This window comes from Haliotis rubra, unplaced genomic scaffold (genome assembly GCF_003918875.1).
Source record: "Haliotis rubra isolate DU_JTF1 unplaced genomic scaffold, ASM391887v1 Scf88, whole genome shotgun sequence".
Classification (NCBI taxonomy): domain Eukaryota; kingdom Metazoa; phylum Mollusca; class Gastropoda; order Lepetellida; family Haliotidae; genus Haliotis; species Haliotis rubra.
In genome coordinates this window covers 2098897-2124010 of record NW_025767612.1, presented here as the reverse complement: position 1 = coordinate 2124010, position 25114 = coordinate 2098897, and the positions used below count along the sequence as shown (strand labels likewise).

Sequence of the window (25114 nt, the reverse complement as noted above, 5' to 3'; positions counted from 1 at the left end):
AGCCATTGTATTTTATGTGTGCTTTTCTTTTTGGGCTTACATTGGTTTAAGCAATGGCCTATCACAATGAAGATCTGTTTTCAGTTTCTCCTCATGAGGACAGTGTGTGGTACCAAAACTACCATTGCCAGGGGCAGGTCCAGAGGTGGTTTTTTTAGTTTTTAAAATATTAGCTGTCAGTATGAAGAAAGAATAAGTAAAAAGTGTCTTTTTCATGTTTTTGTTTTAGCCTTTTTAGACCTCTGGTGTTTTGTGTGCAAATGTAGTATTTCATCTGTGATATTCTAAATATTTTGTGAGCTACAGAACCTAATGGCTCTATCTTATACACACCTACTGGTAAAATGTTTTTAATAGTGTTCACAGATGACTGATCCTTTGCATTGTAGTCATTCCTTGTATTAGTTGGGGTAGTCTTGTGGTTAAAGAGTCACTCATCGAGCCGAAGGCCTGGGTTTGATCTCCATCTGGGCATAATGTGTGAAGCACATTCCTGATGTCACCCACAGTGATATTGCTTGCATAAACCTGAACTCACTCACTCATTCCTTGCATCAGTAAAGTCTCAAGGAGTTTGAGACAATAAAAGCCCAATTTTATTGTATCATTGAAGCTTGCATATGGGACTTCATTAACACTGTCTTCTATGTGTACTCAGAGGTATCCAGATATTACAAGAGTTGCTTGGGAGTATGAAACTTGATGTATGCTCTTGTGCTAATGGCACGGTTTGTTTCAGAAGGAAGAGAACGAGGCAGCATTCCGAGTATGGCTGAAGGAGAAGCGTGTTCAGATACGTCGAGAAAAGCTGCTGCAGCATCGTGAGGACCAGGAGATGAAGGATGGCTACCAGACTGTGTCGCGGGACGAGTGTGACAGAGCATTTAAAGAGTAAGTCTTTGTCAGGATGCTATAGTTGCCACATGTCCTTTTTCGAGCCAATAGTTATCAATCATTGTGTCATTAACAGGAAGTTTATCATTGTGTCATCTTTAACATTTGGAGGACATTTGTTTGGCAACAACAACCCACATCTGATATTGCTGGAATAGGTTTTGTTGGTAAACTAAACTCAGTATCTCAGTCATGACTTCAAATGAACAGTTTTGGGGGTTTTGTGTGTATTAAATGTGTTCAAAAATGAACAGTTGAGGCCTGAAATGATTTCTTACAGTATACTCTGGAAGAATTATTTCAACCAATGAAAATCCATGCTTCATGAAGATCGATATTTTGGGGAAATTACATGACCCCCACCCATCACTAACTCATGTCCAGGACAGTAGAGTTAAAGCGTTCGCTTGTCATGCTGAAGACCCAGGTTTGAGTCCCTACATGGGTACAATGTGTGAAGCCCATTTCTGGTGTCCCCCGCTGTGATATTGCTGGAATATTACTAAAAGCGGCGTAAAACCTCACTCGCTCACTCACACAAATGTTGCACACACTCACTGTTGGCCCTCTAGGATTCTGAGCCAGAAATGTCCCCATTCCCCTGGAGGAAGATCAGATGGCAATAATGAGCTACCCAAGTTTGGATCATTGGACAAGCAGTGAACCACTAGTTTGCCAGGCTGATTATGTACTGGATGCAGGGTTATAACTGGAATAATGCTGACTGGGCTCACCATTTACTTACTCAGTTGTGTACATGATGAATTTGTGTGTTTGGTTTACCAATATGGTCTATATCATGATCGCGATGACAGTCTCTAAATAATTTACATGAACCTGTGAACAGGCTGATTACCTCAGTAACACTGTATCGGGTCATGATGCGATCAGCCATTGGCCAGCATGTGTTATATGGACCTTTTTCTTACCTCACACATAAATGTTGTTTTCTGATTGGCTGAGCGCTCTTCTATTATTTTTAATGTTACCCCGCTTACAAGCGATATTCATGACATCACTTACACTCTCACTCACTATAACTTTCCTTCATTCTCCATCAATATCCCTTCACTCACTCTCAGTCACTTATAGTATCCATCACTTATAGTCTCCATCACTCATTCTTCAGTCAGTGGTTAGAGCGACCACCCAGAGAGTGGAAGGTCGCAGCCGCGATCCCTGGACGCGTCATACCCCAAAAAGTTAAAATATGGTACTTGTTGGTCCCTGCCTGGTGCTCGGCATTAATGGGTACAACAAGGACTTGTCAGCTCGAAGTCAGTATATTGTGTCTGTGTGGGGTATTCATGCTCAACTGCGGTATGGTACCTCAGTGAGCTGGCACTATAAAACCAGCTTCAGTCTTGGCTAGTACAAGCAGCCACACACCTTACACTCATTCATGTCATATGAGAGAAATATTCTTAAGTGCAACGTTAAACCCCATCATTTCCCCTCACCTCATCTTCAATGACTGTCACTCTCCATCTCTCACTCATGTGCTTCTTGTTCTGTAGGTGGGTTAAGAAGAAGAACATAGAGAGCAGGAAACTGAAGGCGGTGGAGAGACAGAAGAGTCGCTCAGCTCGTATTTCTGCCAAACGCTCACGCAGGTCAGCCAGCCTGCTGCGGGCCATCCGCAACTCCCAGTCGTTCCAGTACGTTGACTACTATGGCTACAGGTTCTGATGGGCTGCCAGTCGGTGCCTTCTAAGTCAGTCAAGCGACAGATAGGGGTTGTCTCAATAGTTTAAAGGTGTTTTATTGTGTGGGAACAAGTGCTCTTGTTTTCAGGCTATTTTGTGCTAGATCAGAGGTTGTTTTGACAACAGTTATGATACAGAGATACCTTATAAAATTTGAAACAACTCCTAAGAAAGATTTGCTAAGAATCAACTCAGCTATCTGTGATCAAGTATTTCAGGGAATTAATGTGGAGAAAAGTCAAATTTTGTCATTTGTATATTTGTATTTCATAAGGTCATGTTTATTGAATAAAATTATTCTCCAACTGTAGCAAATTCAGAATTTATTGTGGAGCAAGAAACAAATTTGCATATGCAGTTGTCAAATTACAGGTACAATAACACTCACCTGCACAGTTGCCTCCCTTTGAATTTGTTTTTTGTTCAGACACACACTGACAGTTTATCATGAAGGTCTGGGAAGCACTGTTACTTGATGAATAGTGTGCATATAATATATCCCACGCACAACCCACTTTAATCATCAGCTAGAGGTCAGCACCCTCCTCAGGGCTTGTTCCTTCAGCTGAGCAAGCCATTGAACTTGTTTGAGCACAGACTAAATTATTGACAAGGAAAGGTATATAAACCTGCTAAATGAATTTTTTTTATTTCTACCCCCTCACTAAAACTATTTCTCCCTCTTGATAATACAGTTTTTGAACTTGACCATTTCCAAATACCTGAGATTTTAATATTTTATATGAAGTCTTGAACAAATGTTTGGACAAATACATGTTAAATACCAGAGGTGATTTATGTCCCACTAGTAAAATGAGAATGGTATATTTAAATGTGAACATTCAGCTTGTCAATACACAAGCTTCATGGGTTTGATAACACATGTCAGGTTCTGAGGCATGAAACCAAGGAGCTGATGGGAAATCAGTGATATTGTGGTGATAAAATAGAAGGAATGTTTTGTAAAAAATCCTGAATGGGATGGTATTGCTGTATGTTTATGATTCTGATTGGAGAATATTTTTATTTGTGAACTAGCTGTGTTACTAGATAGTCGCTGCTGTGTTGGGACTGGGGTAGACTGGTGACTAGAGTAGCAACTTCCAATCTGTGATATTGTGATGCTGAACGATATGCCTTCTTGTGAGAGGTGTGACAGATATGTGAATTTTCTTATTGTTGCTGGAGAGAGTATTTTGTAAAGCATTGTTTTTCATCGCTTGATCTGTGGACCCATTCTGCAGTTATGAAATGAAACATTTCTTTAGATATCTGTTAACAAAGGTACAAAGTATGTCTGTAGAGGAAGGGAGATAACTCTTGGATTGACTATCAAAAAGATTCATATTTCTTTCAAGAAACCATCCTTTTCAAGAAATTTTCATTCAACCACATTATTTTGACAATGGTACTATTGGTAAACATTAAGGCCGCAACTAATCCACTATGATGCCATTTCATGATATTCTGTGAAATAATAACAAAATAATTAATTCACATAGTTTGACAATGTTGACACAATTTATCACTTCAATGACCAGTGACCACATTACTGTCACATTAAATATAAGAGCGTTGGCTCTTATTCAGCCTGGCTTGGAAAGATCCATTTTGCATACATCGTTTTTGATAAATAAACACCCAAATTCAAGTGAAAACCTTCCTTTTTGAATTAAAAAAATATTCATGAATATTCGTTTCTTGTGATCAGGAATATTTAATTGAATTCAGGAATTGATATGCTTCGATTCACTGAACATGCAAGTGAATTGTAACAGAACAAGTTAACATCACTAAACATCACTGTATATACGATTGTGTCATCCTGGTCAAAGGTACAAATTTTACAATCATATGATATATGGAAGTTTCAGTATGTGGTATCTTTTGTCAAAATATTATTGCTGTTCAATCTGTAAAATCTGTAATAGATAGTACTGAGATATTGGGCTGGAGTCTTCATTCTGTTGCCTTGCTTACTCTGCTGCTTCCAAATACTGTTTCATACGAGCTGTAAAGAATGTAATTCGAAGAGATGTTCCCTACATGTTAGAATATGTAACATGTATTTCTTGTTTCCTTGACCTGATATTATATAGGTACTGTTGAGTGTTTATTGCAGTCTGGTTGTTTCTTTGGATGAGCCTGTCGTTATTTTGCAATCAAGCTTGATGTAATTCATCTAACAACTGCGTTCATAACCATGGGTCTTGTGATTTCTGATTACCTGCCCTTGATTTCATTAACATATCACTAACCAATCAAATGTCATGATAAAAAAAGAAAAGAAAATGGGAAACCGAGGACTTGCCAACTCCATTTTGTTATTTTGAAGACATCCTTTCCATCAATAGAGTCTTTTTCGACGTTGAATTTCTTGCAAACCTTCAAAATCAGTGCGATTGGATGCCATGTTGTTATCATCAATCCAACATTGATTTGTAACTCTTATTTTCATTGGTCCATTAGAGTGAGTAGTGTGGCTGATGAACGCCGAAGACACGGGTTCGAATCCCCACATGAGTATAATGTGTGAAGGTGTCTCCTGCAAATATTGCTAAAAGCGGCGTGAAACCAAACTCAGTCAGTGGGGCTGATGAAAGTCAAGAATCAAGAACCATGGGAATGAATCCAGGATTTAGTGTGGGTTACCGAAATGAAAGCCCTTGAAATATAGAGGATACATAACCTGGATGTATTTGGACATGTAGTACATCATCAAATTGTTGTTCCTTGTTTTGATGGCCTGTTGTTTATCACAAGAAGTGATGGGTATTTCGTACAGGTTTGAAAAATTAAGGACAAAAATCTTCATAAGAGGTTAGTGATTTCTTCTTACCCAATTATTGATTTCAAAGGCACCCCAAAAAATCTGAGAAGCTATTATTTCTGAATCTTAAACTACCTACAATATAATTCACAGTATCATATTACAACAGTGTATGAAATAAGCCAAAACCCCAGCCAGACATCAGTGCTGTTACCAGTCCAAAATGGATTTAACCAGACCAGACACCAAGATATGACACACATGTATATAACATCTAAAAAAAAGTTACCAGACCATCCGGCTGGCTAGCTGTAAATCTAGACCGTCTGTCTGAAATCTAACCTCGGGAAAGTCTCGGGCTGTCGGACGGGCCATATTTCATACACTGATTACAACAGTTAAATTTGACTAGCCTCTCAAATAACACATATCCTGTGACTCTGGGCCTTGTATGTTGATTTCATTGGGTGTACTTCTGTCCAGATTAACAAGGTTTAAGTACTGTCCAGATTAACAAGGTTTAAGTACTGTCCAGATTAACAAGGTTTCGTTGTTATACCATACAGGACAGAATGAAATTTCCACAGAGAATACCCTTTGATGTAACTCCTAAGTGTTCCTGTCAAGAAACCAGTAGGATATGAAGAGTGTGCAGTGGTGGAATTCCTTTCTTTATGTTGACAATCAAAATAGTTTTTGTCAATTAGATTAGTAAAACATGTGCATAAAGGATAATTGTTTGTTTTTAAAATTATCAGTCAACCTTGTAATTCTGTCTCTCTGCTATTAATTATTGTTACATTTGCATAATCTTAAAGTCAATTATTATTGTTTCATTGTTTGCAATGTACATTTGATTTAACAGTTTTGGAGACTTATTTTGTAGATGTGTTTTTTCAATGATGCATCCACATGAGTCATTTGTTCCTCCAGTTATCTTCTATTTGATGAATGATGAAAAGAAACATTTTTTCTGTATATTTGTTATGTCAACATTAATTTTGGGAGGGCAGAAAGATATATTCCTCTGAGAAATGTTTTTTAAATATCATGGATTACCAGGGGCTTATATAGTGGTTTCCATCAATAAAGAGTGTTTTAAATCAATAGTTGTATTCAGCCTTAACTGAAATGGTATCTTGAACCTACAATTGTAAGCAATTTTTATATTTATTTTAGAAATTCCAAGTTGTTTTCGACAACAAATGATTAGTCTGTTGAGAGCTGGAAGAATATCCTAAATATTTTTATTATTGTTTATGACACATGTTTGATATAAGTCAAGAAACTCTGGAAAATTCCATATGAAAATAGAAAAAAAATCAGTTATCCTAACTCTGTACTCAGAATTGTGATCATGTATATCAGAATAAATCCCCTGATTGTTAAGGGATAAGATGTTTATTTCCAATATCCAAGAGATCGTTCACAGGATCTACCTGATGTGAATACTGTGGTAGATAGCATGTTTCTGTATGTGTGACTGAGACAGGTTGACACTAAGGAAAACAAGACTGTTGTCATCTAACATTCAACACCATCAAATGATATTACATTTCCACATAAAAATACATGCATTAATATTTTATACCTTTAGTTCCTGTTGTGTGTTGCCATGGAAACATGAATTGTTGATGAGGTGTTTGGATTCATGTGTTTTGCTATCATTTGCCGACTGTGGTGCTTATGGTAAAGTGTCTTGTTTTGATTACTTCATTAGGACCTGCACACCTGTACACACCTGTACACACCTGTAGACCAACTGTGCTTCCAGTGTGTCCTAGCTGTATTCTTCCACCCTTTATACATGCATGAGACTTGTACTATACCGGGTCCTTGTTCTACAGAGTGATCTTACCACTAAGATGATCCCAGAGATTGCCTTGTGGACTGGAATCCAGGGTTGTAAGCTGCCATCTCATATCACCTGCAGATAATATGGTTCACCTTGAGACGAACTGATTCCAGTTTAAATGTTCGCAGTGTAATCATTGTGTGTGTTGAACAGTGGTGGGGAGTTGGTTGCCCTTTTTGGGGGGATAAGTTATTTAAGGTATGTGATCCATCTTATATGAGTATTCCATCACCCTCATCCAACCTGTGGAGAGGTACCCATCCTACCCAACTCTCTCTCCGTCTTTATGAATCCATAGAGCCCCACACAACCACATGTAACCCAACCTATACTTTCACTCCACATATTGAGGTGTCGCCACCCACTCCCCACCCCCACCCACTCCAGAATCCACCATCACTATCCACTGACGTATTCTGAGCCCACCCCACACACACCTCCATTATCCATGGAGATACCCGCTCTCCTACCATTATCATCTTTGTCAAACATATTGCAACATTCCTGCATGTATGAAAAGGAGAGTTCTTTGTAGGTATTACAGACTATGTCTTGATAGTAGTAGCTGTCTGTGTAGCATAGATACAACTATACATAGAAATATGTTATTAAGTGTTTGTTCTTAATATACAACGAAAATCTGTTAATATTTATCAACTTTTAATTGTTTGAAAATTGTGTTTACTTTGCTGAATTTCAATGTTTTTGAAAAAAATGATGATGTAGTTGAGATAGTGAGTTTGTGAGTGTGTTTAGCTGTGTTACTCATTGTTACTCATCAAATGTTCCAAGCACCTGCAACACGAAGGACTCAACAGTGCCTATAGACATGTCCACAGCTGCATCTCGTCCCTATATTAAGTGCCTGCTAAGGGACCAGTCATTGGTGGGAGCTATAAAAGATTACTTGAAAAATACACACTTTGTTGTTCTTCAGTTTTAATTTGTTTTGTATTTATATAAACCAGTGAGATATACGGTATATAAAATTCTGAAAGGTATTCTCGTAGTTTGGTAGTCAGTCCCCCTGACTGCATACATGACTGGTCCCCTATTCATTATCTGCTGACAATTCTTATTATTGACATGAATATATCTGCATTAATTATTCGCATATTATAAAATGGGTATATTTCACAGCAAACATTCTTCTAGCCAGTTTTGAAAAGAACGCTGAGCTGAGACCCCAAAATAAAAATCAAGATGGCCGTATTATCAACCCAGGTCTCAAAGGCTTGATGCAGACTAAATGGCATACTGGACCCAGTATTGATGTAGAAAGTATTCTGTTCTAAAGATTATCAAGAGAATCAGGTTGTCACTATGGCAAGAAGTAGGATGGTGATGCATGGAAGACTATCCTTGAATGTATTTTTATCATAAAGCTTGGAAAATTACTCTCTCAACCACTTGTTTGTTTATAACACAATAAGGCCATTAACTTATTATGATATAGCTTGATTATTCTGTCTACAACCCTTACTTCATTCTCTCACTCACCCTCAATTTTTAGTCATGTGGGAATTCTGGGTCAGAATTGGTCTCCAGGTTCAATTATTTACAGGCTGACATTCATGTTGGCAGCGATGGATGAAAGGACATCTTTGGGTAATGTACGAATAGTTCCATCATCTTGTCTGTGTAAATTAACATTGTGAAAATACAATAATGTGCACCTGATGTTTGAGGAAAGAAGTTTGAAATTTGAATGCCAAGATTGACATTTTAAATGACATCAACCTATATTGACATGAAATTATGGTTTATACTTCGGAGGTATTGTCACATCCAAGAACATCACTCTGTGCAAAATTTCAGAATCAAACCACATTATTGAATTGTGTGAATACTGTTATTCTTTGTGATTTATTGTGAAGTTGCATTTATGGATATATTTCTCATCCATGTTCATCCATTGTACAGAGAATGATTTCATTCAACATTCCGTCCATGCTTTTTAGTTGTGTATTTATATCTAATGGCTGAACTGAACATTTCTTTAATGAAGCATATCTAAAACTATTTTTTTTCAATAAGTAAGTCATATAAAAATAAAGTTTGTAAGTGATTTTATGTTTTCTTGGAAGTCACATATTTGACCAACCATTTGATATCTGAGTGGAGAGAGGCAGGTTGAGGTAGGTCATGGAATATTGGAGACAAAGTAGGTTTTCTGTCACTTATGGTTTTCTAAAATAAGAAAACCACTTTTTAATAATAATGTCATGATTAACTATTATGAATCCTGAGCTAGAACTCAGCAGCTGACCCTCTCATCCCTACAGAATTTCAAATGGTCTGTCTCTATGATTGATTGTGTCCTAGTCACGTATGTCAAGTTTTCATCTTAACTGCCTGATACAGTGACACGAAACTAAATGTTTAGACCTGTTTGTATTGCCATTAACATGTTTCCTTGTAAGACTATAATCACATATTATGAGACTGTTTCCTGAATAAAGTAGATATTTCCATACAGACATTATGCCTCGTGTTAGTTCTAGTGTTGGGAATTGGTTAAAATCTCATAATTGATGGTTGGTTCATTACAACCAATCAATCATCGAAAATAATTGGCTAGCTTCATTTATGAAATTTGTTACGGCACAAAAAAATAAGGAAAGAAAACAGTTCTTTGGGGGGTTTGGGGCAAAATTTCACATCTTTAAAGGATGACTAGTATGTTAGGAACATAAATTCTTGGGGTCTTTAAGATAAATTCAATCATGCCTTGGAACGAGCTTGTAGTGCTTATGAAATGTAACAGACAAAACCAACCTTGTGAAACATATTGTTAATGAAAACAAGTGCTGCAGAATTGTTTGTGTTCGATTATGAGAAAACATGATCGATTGCTTGGTCGTTTTGTCATTGCGACCAATCTTCGATTATTTCAATTAATCGGACCACCACTAGTTCGTTCACCTGGACAGTGGAGCCGTGTGAGCTTATATCAGCACCAGCAACTCCATCATCAGTCAGGGTGGTGGGGTAACCTAATGGTTGAAGCGTCCGCTCGTCACACTGAAGACCCGGGTTCAATTCCCCACATGGGTATAATATGTGAAGCCCATTTCTGGTGTCCCCCGCAGTGATATTGCTAAAAGTGGTGTAAAACCATACTCACTCAAGCTTATAATAGGGAGGGGAGAGTGGGACACCAGAAATGGGCTTAACACATTGTGCCCAAGTGGGCATTGAACCTGGGCCTTCCGCGTGACAAGCGAACACTTTAACCACAAGGCTACCCGTGTCCGTAATAGTCGGTTCGAACCCCAGTTGGCCCTTATTATGTTTCTAGGGTTGTCAGCCCCATTCTCATGCACATTGGTTTCACCAAAGTGGGAACTTCTGAGTCCTGCGTCACTTCAGGATTTCCTTCCATATGAAGCTGACCGTGATATTACTGGAATATTGTTAAAGCAGTGTCAAACGTAACTACTCAATCACTCCCCCACAGGATCATAAATCATCTCCGAAATTGATGAAGTTGAGACTTCCCATACTTGAATGATTGGTTGGTCAGGCCCAGTCACTTGGTTGATTGGGTATCATCGTAACCTGCTGATAATGGCTCTTGCAATTAATCACTGGCTTATCTGGTCCAGATTGAATGATTTACAGCTTTTGAACTGAAGTCATTGAGGGAATAGTGATAATGGCTCGTGGGATTAATCACTGGTTTATCTGGTCCAGATTCAATGATTTACAGCTTGTGAACTGAAGTCATTGGAATTGGAGGTGCAGTGTTTAACAACACTCATTCAGATATCAAAAGATAAAGTTACGATGATAGAGTGGTGACCATATCACAGATAATAAGTACATACCAATAACTCCAAACTCAAGAGAATATCTTAGGTTCCATTAGTAATCAGTACAGCAGGTAAAGATGTTCTTGTACACAGCAATCCAGAAAAACATACCCATGAAGATCCAGGTTAGAATTGATCTTCAGTTAACCATGCTTGTCCTAAGAGGTGTCTAATGGGAGAGGGTGGTTATTCTCGCTGACTGGGTTGACACATGTCATCGTATCCCATTTGTGTAGATCTATGCTCATGCTGTTGATCACTGGATTGTCTGGTCCAGACTGGATTATTTACAGACTGCCGCCATATAGCTGGAATATTGCTGAGTGTGGCGTCAAACAACCAACTAACCAACCAGAAAAACATGCTTGTCATAAGACCCAACTGATGTTTATTCTGTGGTCAACTAAGCTTAATGCATGTCACCATGCATAGGCAGCGTAAGCAGTGGCTCAGGAACAACCGTCTGTCTATTCTGTGACTTAACTGGACTATTGCAGTAGCATTATGTACCAATCAACCAATCATTACATTCACTTACAACTTGGACTAATGAAATTGAATGGGCATATGTGCAAATATTTGTGTTTATCTGATATCAAAATACGCTTGGGTGTCCTGGCAAATGAAAAGAACTGTAACGAAGAACATTGTCATTAATACACCAGACACCATTTCAATATTGGTTACTGGCTATGGTCCGATTCATCACAAAGATCCACAGCTTCTGAAACAGTGTTATCAGTGGACCCAACACCATATTTAACAGTCATTAAAAATAAATAGAAGGTACATAGGAATTTCACAATGACAAGAGAAACTAGAAAGTAGGCAATGCATCCTGCCAAACAAAACTGGGTTAGAAGAGTGCATCCATCCCACCAAAACAGATAGCAGAAAGTAGACGTACATCCCACCAAAACAGATAGCAGAAAGTAGACGCACATCCCACCAAAACAGATAGCAGAAAGTAGACGTGCATCCCACCAAAACAGATAGACGTACATCCAACCAAGTCAGATAGCAGAAAGTAGACGTACATCCTACCAGACCAGATAACAGAAAGTAGACGTACATCCCCCACCAAACCAGATAGCAGAAAGTAGACGTACATCCCACACCAAAGAAAGTAGACGTACATCCCACCAAGTAGACGCAAGTGGACGTACATCCCACCAAACCAGATAGCAGAAAGTAGACGTACATCCCACCAAACCAATCCCAGACAGATAGAAGAAAGTAGACGCACATCCGTACACCACAACAGATAACAGAAAGTAGACGTACATCCCACCAAAACAGACAGCAGAAAGTAGACGTACATCCCACCAAAACAGATAACAGAAAGTAGACGTACATCCCACCAAAAACAGACAGCAGAAAGTAGACGCACATCCCACCAAAACAGATAACAGAAAGTAGACGTACATCCCACCAAAACAGACAGCAGAAAGTAGACGTACATCCCACCAAATACAGATAGCAGAAAGTAGACGTACATCCCACCAAAACAGACAGCAGAAAGTAGACGCACATCCCACCAAAACAGACAGCAGAAAGTAGACGTACATCCCACCAAAACAGACAGCAGAAAGTAGACGTACATCCCACCAAAACAGACAGCAGACAGTAGACGTGCATCCCACCAAAACAGACAGCAGAAAGTAGACGTACATCCCACCAAAACAGACAGCAGAAAGTAGACGTACATCCCACCAAACCAGATGACGAGAAGTAGACAAGAACAGCCAATGGCCACTTGCTCCGCGTTTGCGTGGATTCCCTACCAATTCCCCAGAACACGCGCCTAGTGATTAAAGCGTTCGCTCGTGTCCGAATGACCCGGGTTCGATTCCCTAAATGGGAGCAACGTGCGAAGCCCATTTGAGGCGTTCCCGCCGTGACATTGCTGTAATATTGCTAAAAGCGGTGTACTGTTTTGTTGGCGGGGTTTGGCGGTGTAGTCACTGACCCACGTACCTTCACATGTGAAAGATCCAACAACGAAATATGGGGTCTTACTGTGTAAACAGCAAACGGAGTTTAAGGCTGCCAGCCCTGGTATAGCCGATAATTACAAGGGACATGCCGATTGTTTGCTGAAAAGATTTTGCTGACTCGCACTGAAACAATTAACCATTTTGGACTAATGAATTCTGGCGTTGAGAACAAATAGGTTGTGTCGATCGTGCATTAGATGTCCTTAACCTTGCATGATCGAAGATGCAACAAAAATTCTGGGTTGTATAGCTAATCTTCTACTCGCTGTATATACGAATCTGTATTTACCATTTCTTGGGGAACGGCGGGTGGGGGACAGTTGTCTAAGGCGTTGCACAGAGTTGCGTCCCTTAGACTAAACACAACGGAAACCTAGTGTGGGTTCGAATTAGTGTGGGTTAATCCAATTAATTTCTAGGTTTGTCAGCACCATCCCATTGGTCGAAGGTTTCACCACTTAAAGTGGTCGGGTAGCCTTGTGGTTAAAGCGTTCGCTCGTCACACCTAATAACCGGGTTCGATTCCCCACATGTGCACAATGTGTGAAGCCCATTTCTGGTGTCCCCCGCCGTAATATTGCTGGAATATTGCTAAAAGCGGTGTAAAACTAAACTCACTCACATTAAGCTGCGACGTCCAAATATAATTGTAATATTGATAATCTCAACTCACTATGTTCACAAGTCCTCTATACACACGCTCGTCCTCTGATACTGTATCCCGTCAAATAGGGAGGGTATGGTGAATAAGTGGGTAAAGCGTTCAAACGTCACGCCGTTGACCCTGGTTTGATTCCCCAGATGGATACAATGTCTGGAGCCCATTTCTGGTGTCCCCACCAAACGTCGCGTAAGACAATTTTCACTCACCATATACAAGCTGACTCGAAATATCAGGTATCATTACCGCACGTTCTTGAACGGAAACAACTGAAATTCACGTGGTGGGTCACATAAAAAACATACAAACCCATTTCATTTATCGATCGGGGCGGTGGTTAAAGTGTTTGCCGGAAGGCAGCGAAATGTACGAGTTTTCAACACTGCTTTTAGACGTTTTGGGACCCGCGAAGATCCGGGTTAGAATTTGTCTTCAGTAACCCATGCTTGTCGTAAAAGGCGACAAACGGGAGCGGGTGGTTCGCTGACTTGGTTGACACATGTCATCGTATCCCAGTTGTGTTGATCGATGCTCATGCTGTTGATCACTCGATTGTCTGGTCTAGACTCCATTATTTACAGACCGTCGCCATATAGCTGGAATATAGCTGCGTCTGGCGTTAACCAACCAGCCAACCAACTATAGACGTTTTGATTGAAAGTAGGTATGTATATTTTCGGTAAACTTTATTGGTATTTGAAATATACTTAATAGTTTCCTTATATTGGGTAAAACAAACAGCCAATAATAAAAATACTACAACAGTAAAACCATACTTCCTTGATTATAATCGAATGTTTACTAGCAATATACAGTTACGCTCCACCGGTGTCCTTATACTGAAACCTGAGACTGTCTCGAGTCTACCGAGGCGGTGGGGTAGCCTAGGGGTTAAAGTGTTCGCTGGTCACGCCATAGACCCGGGTTCGATTCCCTACCAGGGTACAGTGTGTGAAGCCCATTTCTGGTGACCCCCGCCGTGATATTGCTAAAGCACACTCACTCACTTCAGTGTAGCGCATATATAACTATTCGGAATCCGAGTGTTTGGTCAGCCACGTTGACTTCGTGGCTCATGGTATACTATGTCATTAGAATGTCTGTGTGGGTCTTTTGTTTTTATTTGTCTTTGTTGCTGATGTTTACTCCAGATTCTCACGCACGCACACACACACGTACACGACTAACGCTTAGTTTCTGAATATATATAACTTTCATAGTAACAAAAATTCCATACTCAGAACCTGGGGAAATCTACACTTGCTTTATTTAGGGCTTTAGCACTGCAGATAGGGCTTGGCAGTAGGGAAAATAATGTGGTTCAGGGACTGTGAGACAAACGTACACACACATACATTACTGTTATATATATTCGAAAGCCACATAATGTTTGAAGAACTTAGTTCAGAGAGAGTAATACATCATCCACGTGGTATAAGCCTTATTATTAAATATTTCTTGTATAAACATTAAAACCATGTAGAAGTATTGTTTCAAGGCTGACGAAGCGACAGTGTCGATGACTTTAAATTGTTCCAACTGAAATTCTAGCCTGTCTCACAGTCCCTGAACCACATTATTTTCCCTTCCGCTCCCAGCTGAAGCCCTAGAAGAAACAAGTCTAGATTTCTTCAGGTTGCGAATCTCAAATTCACAGGCATTCCTTTACAAATTCAATTCAATTATTTGTTTATATCAAAATTATGTCTTTTCAGATATTTAATTAGCATTAGTCTCGTGAAAATTAAGCATATGATAACATCAACCGAGAAGTAGGCCTTTCAACCCTCGGTTTAGATTTCCCGGAATGATAATTTCCGGTTTAAGACACCCGTTAAGACGGCGGCGAAAAGGCCAGACATTAACCCTTTAACATTTGTACATTCCGACTTTTACAGGTGATTGGGCACATACCGAGAGCAAATACATTATGTACAGCACGGTAACATATTATGCAATATCATTCTGTACAACACAACAGCCCCTACCAATTGTTCCCAATCTATGAAAACTCGAGTAAAAAAACAATATGTAAATCACTAAAGAAAGTCGTGAAGCGGCAGATCATATTTTCCATGCATTTGAGAGCAGGTAAACGCGCTGCACAATCTCATTGGGCAGTCAGTGCGCATCAAGCCTTTTCATATTTGGCGGGAACGTTTGGATAGCTTTTTAATATGTCGTAAAATACATTTTTCGTAAGTATATAACAACATGAACACAACTTGTAATGTGAGTATCTAATAAATATGCCTGTAATTATACAAAATTATAAATATATATCTACAATACCATGGAATGGGTGTTGCGACATCACACAAACGAGTCGTGTTATGGTGGCGAGAAATGATTCTTAGACTGTGAAATATTTACATTTGTAATTCGTCTTTCTTCTTCGCGCTTAGTCAGGATGAATATACTGCAATGTCTCTTTTAACAGGTAAGTGCTCAATAATCGAATCGATTGCATTTGTAAATGTATTTCATCAATATTTAAGGAAAGAAAGGGAAATTGTGTCCTAACCATGGCGGCACATTTGCCATTTTCATGATAATTTTCACCATGTTTACTAATAGAATGTGTTATGCACAGTTGAAGCATGGCATTTCAGAGCGAATTAAGATTTTATGACTGCAACTGATCATTACTTGAAATGCAAAAGTTAACATTAGAATAAACTTTGGAAAATTTGTTTGGCTTATAATATGTTTGCCGGACAAACAGTACTTCAAATGTCGCACCCTGTCATGACAATAAACTATACCAAAGTCTGCCTGACCATGATATCAAAGTACACTGCTGTCAGTGAACAAATGCTGTCATTCAGTGTCCAGATTAATCTGGAAGGGCTTACTTATGAACAAAATTGACATATTGACGATGGTAACTCTCATCTTATCAAGCTTTTACAGAGAACAAGACCCAAATAATCCCAAAGTAAGACAACCCAAATGCATTCTGCCATAATTATTTTCTGTAGAATGCATGAAGTATTTTGGGTCCTTCAAAATATGGATTGTGGCAAGAACAAAATGTCTGTTCATTAGGGCTGACAAAAAGAATTAGTTATGATTATCAATATGAAAATTGTATCAACAATAATATCATAATAAGCTGTTGGTAACAAATGTTTTTAATTCACTCAAGCAATGCACAAAGTTAGGCCTTTATTCATTACCTACTTCTAGATCATGTTGAGGCGCTAGTAATTTGTTAGTAATCCATGCACCAGTGATGCAAAATATGTTGATTTCTCTAAGATGTTTTCAGCATTTTTGCTCTTTTACTTCTGTGATAGTTATGAATAATTGATCGATATTTAGCTTCCTATTATTGTTCTATATGATCAGTATCGATAGCCAGCCCTACTGTTCATTAGTGCTTGGAGGGATATTAATCAGTTTGTAAGAAATTTATTAAGAAACAAAAGTTCTGCCAAAATTGGCATGCTCACTCTCATTCTACTGTGAGTTCCATTCAGGTAGATTAATCACTGCAGCACACATAAATAAACACAGCATGGGACAGTGTGTCTTATCTATCATGTTTATTACCCAATTATGAATAGGATGGAACCTTTCTGGATTATCAGTGATAATGGGATCCCTATGGTGGGCGTCTTGATGAATGTTTGGATCATGGTTAAGATGATAATCATGATATTCCAATCACACTCAGTACACACTGTATTTTACATTGTTCAGAATTAAGCATGGCAATCACAGGTTCCACATCGTTACATTACAGGGTCCTTACCTTATTGTTGATTCAAATATGATAGCAAACCTCAACTTGCTCAAGGGTCCTGCTCAATTTTGAACTCTGCTTATTGGACTTTTGTTGGGTTATTTTTGCTTTGTGTGAATTGTGCAAGATTTTTCTCCCAGATGAACACAAAACAATTTAAACATATAGACCAGTCATGGCCTTCTTTAAGAATTTAACACCAGGAAGTTGATAGCCACTGTCACCAGTCCTGTATGCACTGTAATGGCAGGCAGCCACTGTTTTGAGAAGAGTGTGAATATATCACTTTAGAGTAAGTTGCACACAGAAGACATTTGCCAAACCTAACAAACTATACCTTATGATTCCCATCTGGCAGACTGTTAATTTAAGAGAAGAGTTTCTGCATACCTTTTCTGTGAAGGAATTACAGGTGCAAGCATTGTGAGGCTTAGGTTAGAACCCTGTTGAAGTTAATGAAATACAATTACAGTCTGATCTCATAACAAGTTGTAGTAGTGCTGAAGTCTGAAGATTGCCAATGCACTACAGTGTACTGACTTCTGTCATATTTATCTTGATGCTATGCATATTCTTTATTTTAATTTTGAGTGAGCAGAATTATTTCCTTATGGATGGTAGAAAAGTGCAAATCGACAAGCTGTATGATGCTGTGCCTTTTCTTTAACTTAGCTTTAGAAGAGCAGGAATTATCTCCAGATCGAGGATGGACAAGTGCTAATCAGTTCACCAGTTTCCAGTCTCAGTCCTCGGTCAGCAGAATGACAAGCCCCAGCTCCGGGGCTGGCAGTGGCAGTTGGGGGGAGTCCCAAAGACTTGAGGGTCTGTTGCCGCAGCCCATGGAGGATATGAAGACAGAAGCAGCTGATGGGCCAGAGTACGTTTTTGAAGCATTTTCTCGTTCTTGTCCCCAAGTCCCAGCAGACCAAAATGTTGCTATGTTAAGTGATCCTACTAAACATTTGAAGGGACTATGTTGTGTGCGTGCATGTGTGTGTGGGTGCTTGTGTGTCTGTGTCTTTTCACAAAATAGTCTAGTCCTGTGGGCCAGGTCTGATTTCTATACCTGATTATACCTATAAATTCTAATCAAATATAATCTGTGTCATCATCCAAACTCCCACATAAAACCATACATAGAGGTTATTACGTGAGCGAGTGTGTCAACAGACTTATACGAAACTCATGCAAAATTATCTATTGCCCTGGCACAATTGTGCGTGAGTTTTGTATATGTCATATGATACACTTACTCAAGTGTAATGATTTCTTTATTTTCCGTTTTATTCACGTACATTTGTGGAGTAAAACATGGTAAGCAAGTCTGACGGCCCTCTTCATTCACGTCACGTTCAATTGTTTATTGACGTCACAGACGACAAAATGCAGAAATAATGGTTATTAGGCAAATGTGATGGTTATGTTTCACCATATGGGTAATAAATTTTCTTATTTTACCATGTTTACTTTAACTTGCCCCCTCAGAAAAAACTAACATACACTTGTACATACATTGTCCAGTAAACCTGTAAGTCTGTTGATATACATTAGTGACTAGTGACTGCATTAGTTTCAGCATTTCACTACTCTGAACCGTCTATTTTTTTTCAGAGAAGTGATGCTAGTTGATCCAACAAGCCAGAATCAGGCAGTGAACTTACTGGAACAGCTTGGAACTACTGAAAATACCATCCAGCTTCAGTTAGGGGAAGAAATCTACTCGATCCCTAGCTCCTCAAGCAGTCAGTACCTTGTACCCTCTGACTTCACCCCCAGCCCTACCCAGCCAGCTGCATACCAAACTGAGACGCCCATGGACTATATCCCATCACCACAGGAACAGTCAGGGAACTTTCTCCATGCTGCCACAAGTCCGAATGTCCAGTATTCTTTACAGCAAAGTTCTGCTCCATCGACTACCATTCAGCATGCCTTCACTCCATCACTTCAGCAGTCCCCCCGTTCAGCAGGTGACTGTTCAGCGTGATCAGCAGTCAATCCAGCAATCACACATTAAGCAGACGTCACTTAATGCTCAGCATTTGCAGCAGACGTCAGTCCAGCTCTCCCCGACAGCACATGCTCAGCAACAGGCTTCTACCACACAGTATCAACACAATCAGTTCACCCATCAGCAGTACCCCTCCAGCGAGAACAGCTTCTCAGGTTCCCCTGTTCCATCAAGCTTCAGCAATTTTACCCCCTCAAATATCTCAGACCAAACATCTTCTTTGAGTCCAGAAATCTACAGCTCATCTAGTCAAGCGTCTTCAGAAAGCTTCATTAACCGGATAGCAACTCCACCAAAGACAAAATATTCCAAAAACACAGTTCAGAGTTCAGGAATGTCCATGATACGAGAATATGAATCTGCCTCTCCTCATTTTGGTGAGAATGTGGGTGAGGTGGCACTGACAATGTCTAGTGAAGAGGCTAGATCTAGCCCTGTGATTGGAACTCCTAATCAGGTATACAGGGGCAGTCCCTATCCTCAGCAGTCACCTCAAGATGTCCGGTACAATGTGTCCGCCCCCTCAAATTTTGATCAACGCGATATAGGTCAGAATTACGGACAACAGCATTCTCCGAACTTGATGAACACGCATCAGCAGCAGGACATGACCAGTGGATCCCCACAGCAGCATATTATGAACACATCACAGCATCAGCTGTTGAATACCTCACAGCATCAACAAGGCCTGAATGCATCACAGATGTTCAATTCAGTGAATCATCAGCATCAGACGTTGAACAGTTCACAGCAACAAATGAAGACGGCGACGCACCAACAGCAGGATCTGTCCAGTGCATCTCTGCAGCATCAGGGATTGATGAACCAGACACAGCGGGGTTTGAACATCGCCCATCAGATTGAGAGCTCTGATGGACAACAGACATTCTCAAATGATGCGCAACAAACTTTGTCTGTCAGGGGACAGAATTTTCAGAAAGGATATGTTTACCTTGTCAAAAAGTCCAATGGCACTGGAGGTTTCCTAGCTAAGTACACAGCAAATGGGCTGGAACCAATGAAGGAAACAGGTAACTATTTTAAACAATGGTCATGTTAGCAATTTTGATTAATTGTAATGGGACCTGTAAAGTTCTGGGTTAGAAGTGTTCTTCATCAACCCATGCTCGTCATAAGAGGTGACTATTGGGATCGGGTGGTCAGGCTCGCTGACTTGGTTGACACATGTCATCGGTTCCCAATTGTGCAGATCAATGCTCATGCTGTTGATCACTGGATTGTCTGGTCCAGACTCGATTATTTACAAACCGCCGCCATATAGCTGGAATATTGCTGGGTGCGGCGTAAAACTAAACTCACTTACTCACCCAACTGCGGAGAATGATGTTCATGCTGTTAATCACTGGATTTTCTTGTCAATTATTTACAGACTGCTGTCATATAGCTTGAATATTGCTGAGTGTAACGTTAAACAACAACAAAAATGTAATGATTGTTTTCAGGTTTTGTTATTCTTATTCAGTGGTTTTATGACTTTGAAAATGTCAGTGACTGATGAGGTTATTGGTTAATGTTGTCACTGTTTATCCTACGGCATCCTAATGGTGCTTTTTAACATTTTCCTCTTTTTTCTTTCCAGTCAACTTTCAGGGCAAATTAAATGCAAGTGGTGGCAACATTATTGGAGGGGGTAGGGGGAGCACATCTAGGGGGCGTGGTCGGGGTCAGGGCAGGGGAAGAGGTCAAGGTCAAATGCAGGGGCGGCCTCTCAAGGGCAATGCTACAGGGCTACACATGTCTGCTGCTGATGGCAACTCCATGACTGTGATGAAAGGACGGTAAGATTTGTTGAATGTTGAATCTGTAATGTTAGGATTTTCCTGGACACACTTATACAAGATTTAAATCGTATCTTAGTGCTCACTGCGGTCAAACATAGAACTTAGGACATCATCCCATTATTGGTCATGTTGAGCAAAACCGTTCTTGTGACCCATCAGAGTGTCAATTTGGAAGGTGATTGTTGGAATGTGTCCTCTAATAACTTGCACACTTCGGTTAAAGCAGGATTTTATGGATGATATTTACAGATTGTACGGCTGATTATCTCAAAACAATCATCAAACAAAGTACTTCCATGCAATCCCGACCAATATATTAGACATTCCAGAATTTTCTTTTATTCAGTTTTCCGATTTTAAATGAGGAACTTTATTTAAATACTTTTAATGGTATTCTAGTCATCAGTTTGAATCTAGTGCTGTACTACTTCAGAAAACTGCTTTCTGATTGGTTCGAGTTGACTTCTTGTTTGTCATTTCATTGGTTAGTCAAAGTTCACTAAATGTCATTCTGACATGACCTGTAACACAGTGTCCATAGATCTATGTGTAGCACTAGACAGGACCAAGATCAGATTTTAATGAGACTGGATTGACCTGTTTACGAAAGTCAGAACTGCCTCGCTTAAAGTTAAGTCATACAATGATAGTCAGGCATACTTATTGAACACCCTGTAATAGCGCAGCTTTCTTCTTTTTTGCTTCACTTATTTTGAGAATTTAGAAGCCTTGACACTGATTAGAAAGCTTGTCTGACTCCTAATTCTATGGAAGAGTCCTTAGATCTTCACACAGGGGTATCATATCTGTGTATAAGACCTGATTATAATTAGATAGCCTTTGAATACAACTCTGGCAGATTAAGACATTTAAAACAAAACCAAGTTGATTAGACATTAATTGCTTCCAACAAGATGTTAGGCAATCAGTTCATCTCAGCCAATCGGTTAGTCCCTTTTCCTCAACGTGTGAAACTGTGACTGGTTTTCCACAGTGCTAGATTGATGTTCCACTCATCTATTCACAGACCGCCTCCGTGGTGTAGTGTGGTTAGAGCGTCCGCCCGGAGAGCGGAAGGTTGCAGGTTTGATCCCCGACCGCGTCATACCAAAAGACATTAAAATATGGTACTTGTTGGTCCCTGCCTGGCTCTCGGCATTAATGGGTACAGCAAGGACTGGTCGACTTGGAGTCAGTATAATGTGTCTGAGTGGGGTATTCATGCTTCACTGCGGCATGGTATCTCAGTGGACTAGCACTATAAAACAAGCTTCAGTCTGGGCTAGTACAAGCAGCCGCACATACACACGCATGCACGTCGTCATATGAACGAAATATTCTCAAGCTCGACGTAAAACCCAATTTCACCTCACCTCACCTCATCTATTCACAGCTCCTTGCTTGGCAATGTGGCCAGTGCCAGCATGCTTGGAGAAAGTATTCCCAGAACAACGCCCAGAACATCCTGCCCAATGGAAGGATCTGGCGCCACACTAGTCTGGATACATCACAGCTTGCACGGTCAGTTTGTTGTTGATGCCAAACAGTATTCTACTTTTATGAGGGCAGCTTGTACACATTCTGGCCAAGACAATGTGGTGATTGATCCATGTGCCTGTGTACATTCTGCCCAAGACAATGTGGTGATTGATCCATGTGCCTGTGTACATTGTATCTTATGGTGTGATCCGATGGTGTCCAGTCTTCTTGCCTTGGTTGATCGTGTGTCAGTGTGACCATATAATGTCGATCTTCTTGCCTTGGTTGATCGTGTGTCAGTGTGACCATATAATGTCGATCTTCTTGCCTTGGTTGATCGTGTGTCAGTGTGACCATATAATGTCGATCTTCTTGCCTTGGTTGATCGTGATATAATGTCGATGCCTTGGTTGATTGTGTGCCAGTGTGATGACCATTCAATCTTCTTGCCTTGGTTGACCATATAATGTCCATCTTCTTGCCTTGGTTGATCGTGTGTCAGTGTGACAATATAATGTCAATCTTCTTGCCTTGGTTGATCGCATTTCGATGTGGCACTATGGTGCCCGTCTTCTTGCCTTGGTTGATCGTGTGTCAGTGTGACAATATAATGTTGATCTTCTTGCCTTGGTTGATCACATTTTGATGAGGCCCTATGGTGCCCGTCTTCTTGCCTTGGTTGATCGTGTGTCAGTGTTACAATATAATGTCGGTCTTCTTGCCTTGGTTGATCACATTTCGATGAGGTCTAATGATGTCAGGCTTCTTGCCTTGGTTGATCGCATTTCGATGAGGTCTTATGGTGTCAGGATTCTTGCCTTGGTTGATCGCATTTCGATGTGGCCCTATGGTGTCCGTCTTCTTGCCTTTGTTCATCGTGTGTCAGTGTGACCATATAGTGTCGATCTTCTTGCCTTGGTTGATCGCATTTCAATGAGGCCTTATGGTGTCCGTCTTCTTGCCTTGGTTGATCGTGTGTCAGTGTTACAATATAATGTCGATCTTCTTGCCTTGGTTGATCGCATTTCAATGTGGCCTTATGGTGTCAGGCTACTTGCCTTGGTTGATCGTGTGTCAGTGTGACCATAAAATGTCAATCTTCTTGCCTTGGTTGATCACATTTCGATGTGGCCCTATGGTGTAAGGCTTCTCACCTCGGTTGATTGCATGTTCATGTGACCATATAGTGTGAGTCTTCTTGCCCTGGTTGATCGTATGTCGATGTGGTCCTATGTAGTTAAGCTTCCTGCTTTGGTTGACCGTGTCTCGTATCCCAGTGGTCTCAGACTTTTCTCGACTTGGTTGATTTCATCTCGTATCCCAGTGGTCTCACACTTCTCGACTTGGTGTCATTGCTTCTCAACCTCACTGATGGCATGTCATTCTATCCCAGAGTTGTCAAGAGATACCATTGCTCTAATGGAATCCAAGGATGTTACTTTTTACTCTCACAGTGCTTTATGCAATGGAGTGTTTTTGAGTTGAGTCCTATACACTACTCAGTGTTTGATAGGTATATTCTGAGCATCCAGTTTGAGGCTGAATGAGATGAGATTGTTTGGAAGTTATGTCATACAAAAAGTATTTGACACTGCAATGGAAGCTGATTCTAAACTCTGTTGTCCACATTTTGTAGCGCTTTTGCAAATTCCAGTTTTTGTCAAATATGAAGTAGTACATTGTCTCGTGTAGAATATTATAAAGAAACGAAATATTATTTGAAACAATTTTAACATTGGTCACTTAGTACTCATTTTGGATGAGTTGATGAATGCATATGTCACCCAGCCTGTATTCATTCCCGCCTGTTTCTGTGAGCAGCCCACCTCTCCATCCCGAGATGCAGTTGACTCCCGGCAGCCACAGCAATGCAGACATGGCAGGGGAGCCCCAAGATCTACCACTGGTCCAGCATGGCGGTCAGTATCAACTTGATCTCACACTGCCATTTCGAGTTTTTTCGAGTGGAAAAAATCCACTGACCTGATTGGTCATATTTTATTTATAGCTTGTGACACCCATTTCTGGTGTCTCCTGCTATGATGTTGCTGGAATATTGTTAAACCATACTCATTCACTGTTTGTTGCACAGATCTTCCAAAGACGGAACCCAAAATCCTGACAGACGACCAGCTGATGATGCGTCCTCAGGACCCACCAAAGCCAAAGAAGCAATCAGGGGTAGGCAGGCTTATTAAGTGCTTAGGAGCAATGGGGGAGCCTAGTGGTTAAAGCGTTCGCTCGTCACACTGAAGACCCAGGTTTGATTTCCCAAATGGGTACAATGTGTGAAGCCCTGGTGTCCCGGGCCACAGTGGCATAATGTTAAAACTAAACTCATATTGGCTAACTGAAGTTTTGGTCCCGCTTTTATTA

The 25114-nt window shown here is 40.2% G+C and overlaps 2 protein-coding genes across 2 annotated transcripts in view; both read left to right on the top strand.

The window, feature by feature from the left end:
- Positions 1 to 2910, top strand: part of LOC124263322 (coiled-coil domain-containing protein 181-like) — a 33891-nt gene extending 30981 nt beyond the window's left edge. Inside the window, 2 exon segments of the mRNA XM_046697903.1 lie at positions 740 to 891; positions 2412 to 2910. Of these exon segments, the coding sequence (XP_046553859.1) occupies positions 740 to 891; positions 2412 to 2583 (324 nt within the window). The 3' untranslated portion in view covers positions 2584 to 2910.
- A 13124-nt stretch (positions 2911 to 16034) lies between these two features.
- On the top strand, positions 16035 to 24919 carry LOC124263371. The gene is made up of 7 exons (XM_046697984.1): positions 16035 to 16138; positions 18119 to 18323; positions 19058 to 20488; positions 21058 to 21256; positions 22653 to 22780; positions 24560 to 24657; positions 24831 to 24919. Exons 3-6 carry the CDS (start codon positions 19306 to 19308, stop codon positions 24586 to 24588), a joined length of 1539 nt encoding a protein of 512 aa, XP_046553940.1. The 5' UTR covers positions 16035 to 16138; positions 18119 to 18323; positions 19058 to 19305; the 3' UTR covers positions 24589 to 24657; positions 24831 to 24919.
- The last annotated feature ends 195 nt before the right edge of the window (positions 24920 to 25114 follow it).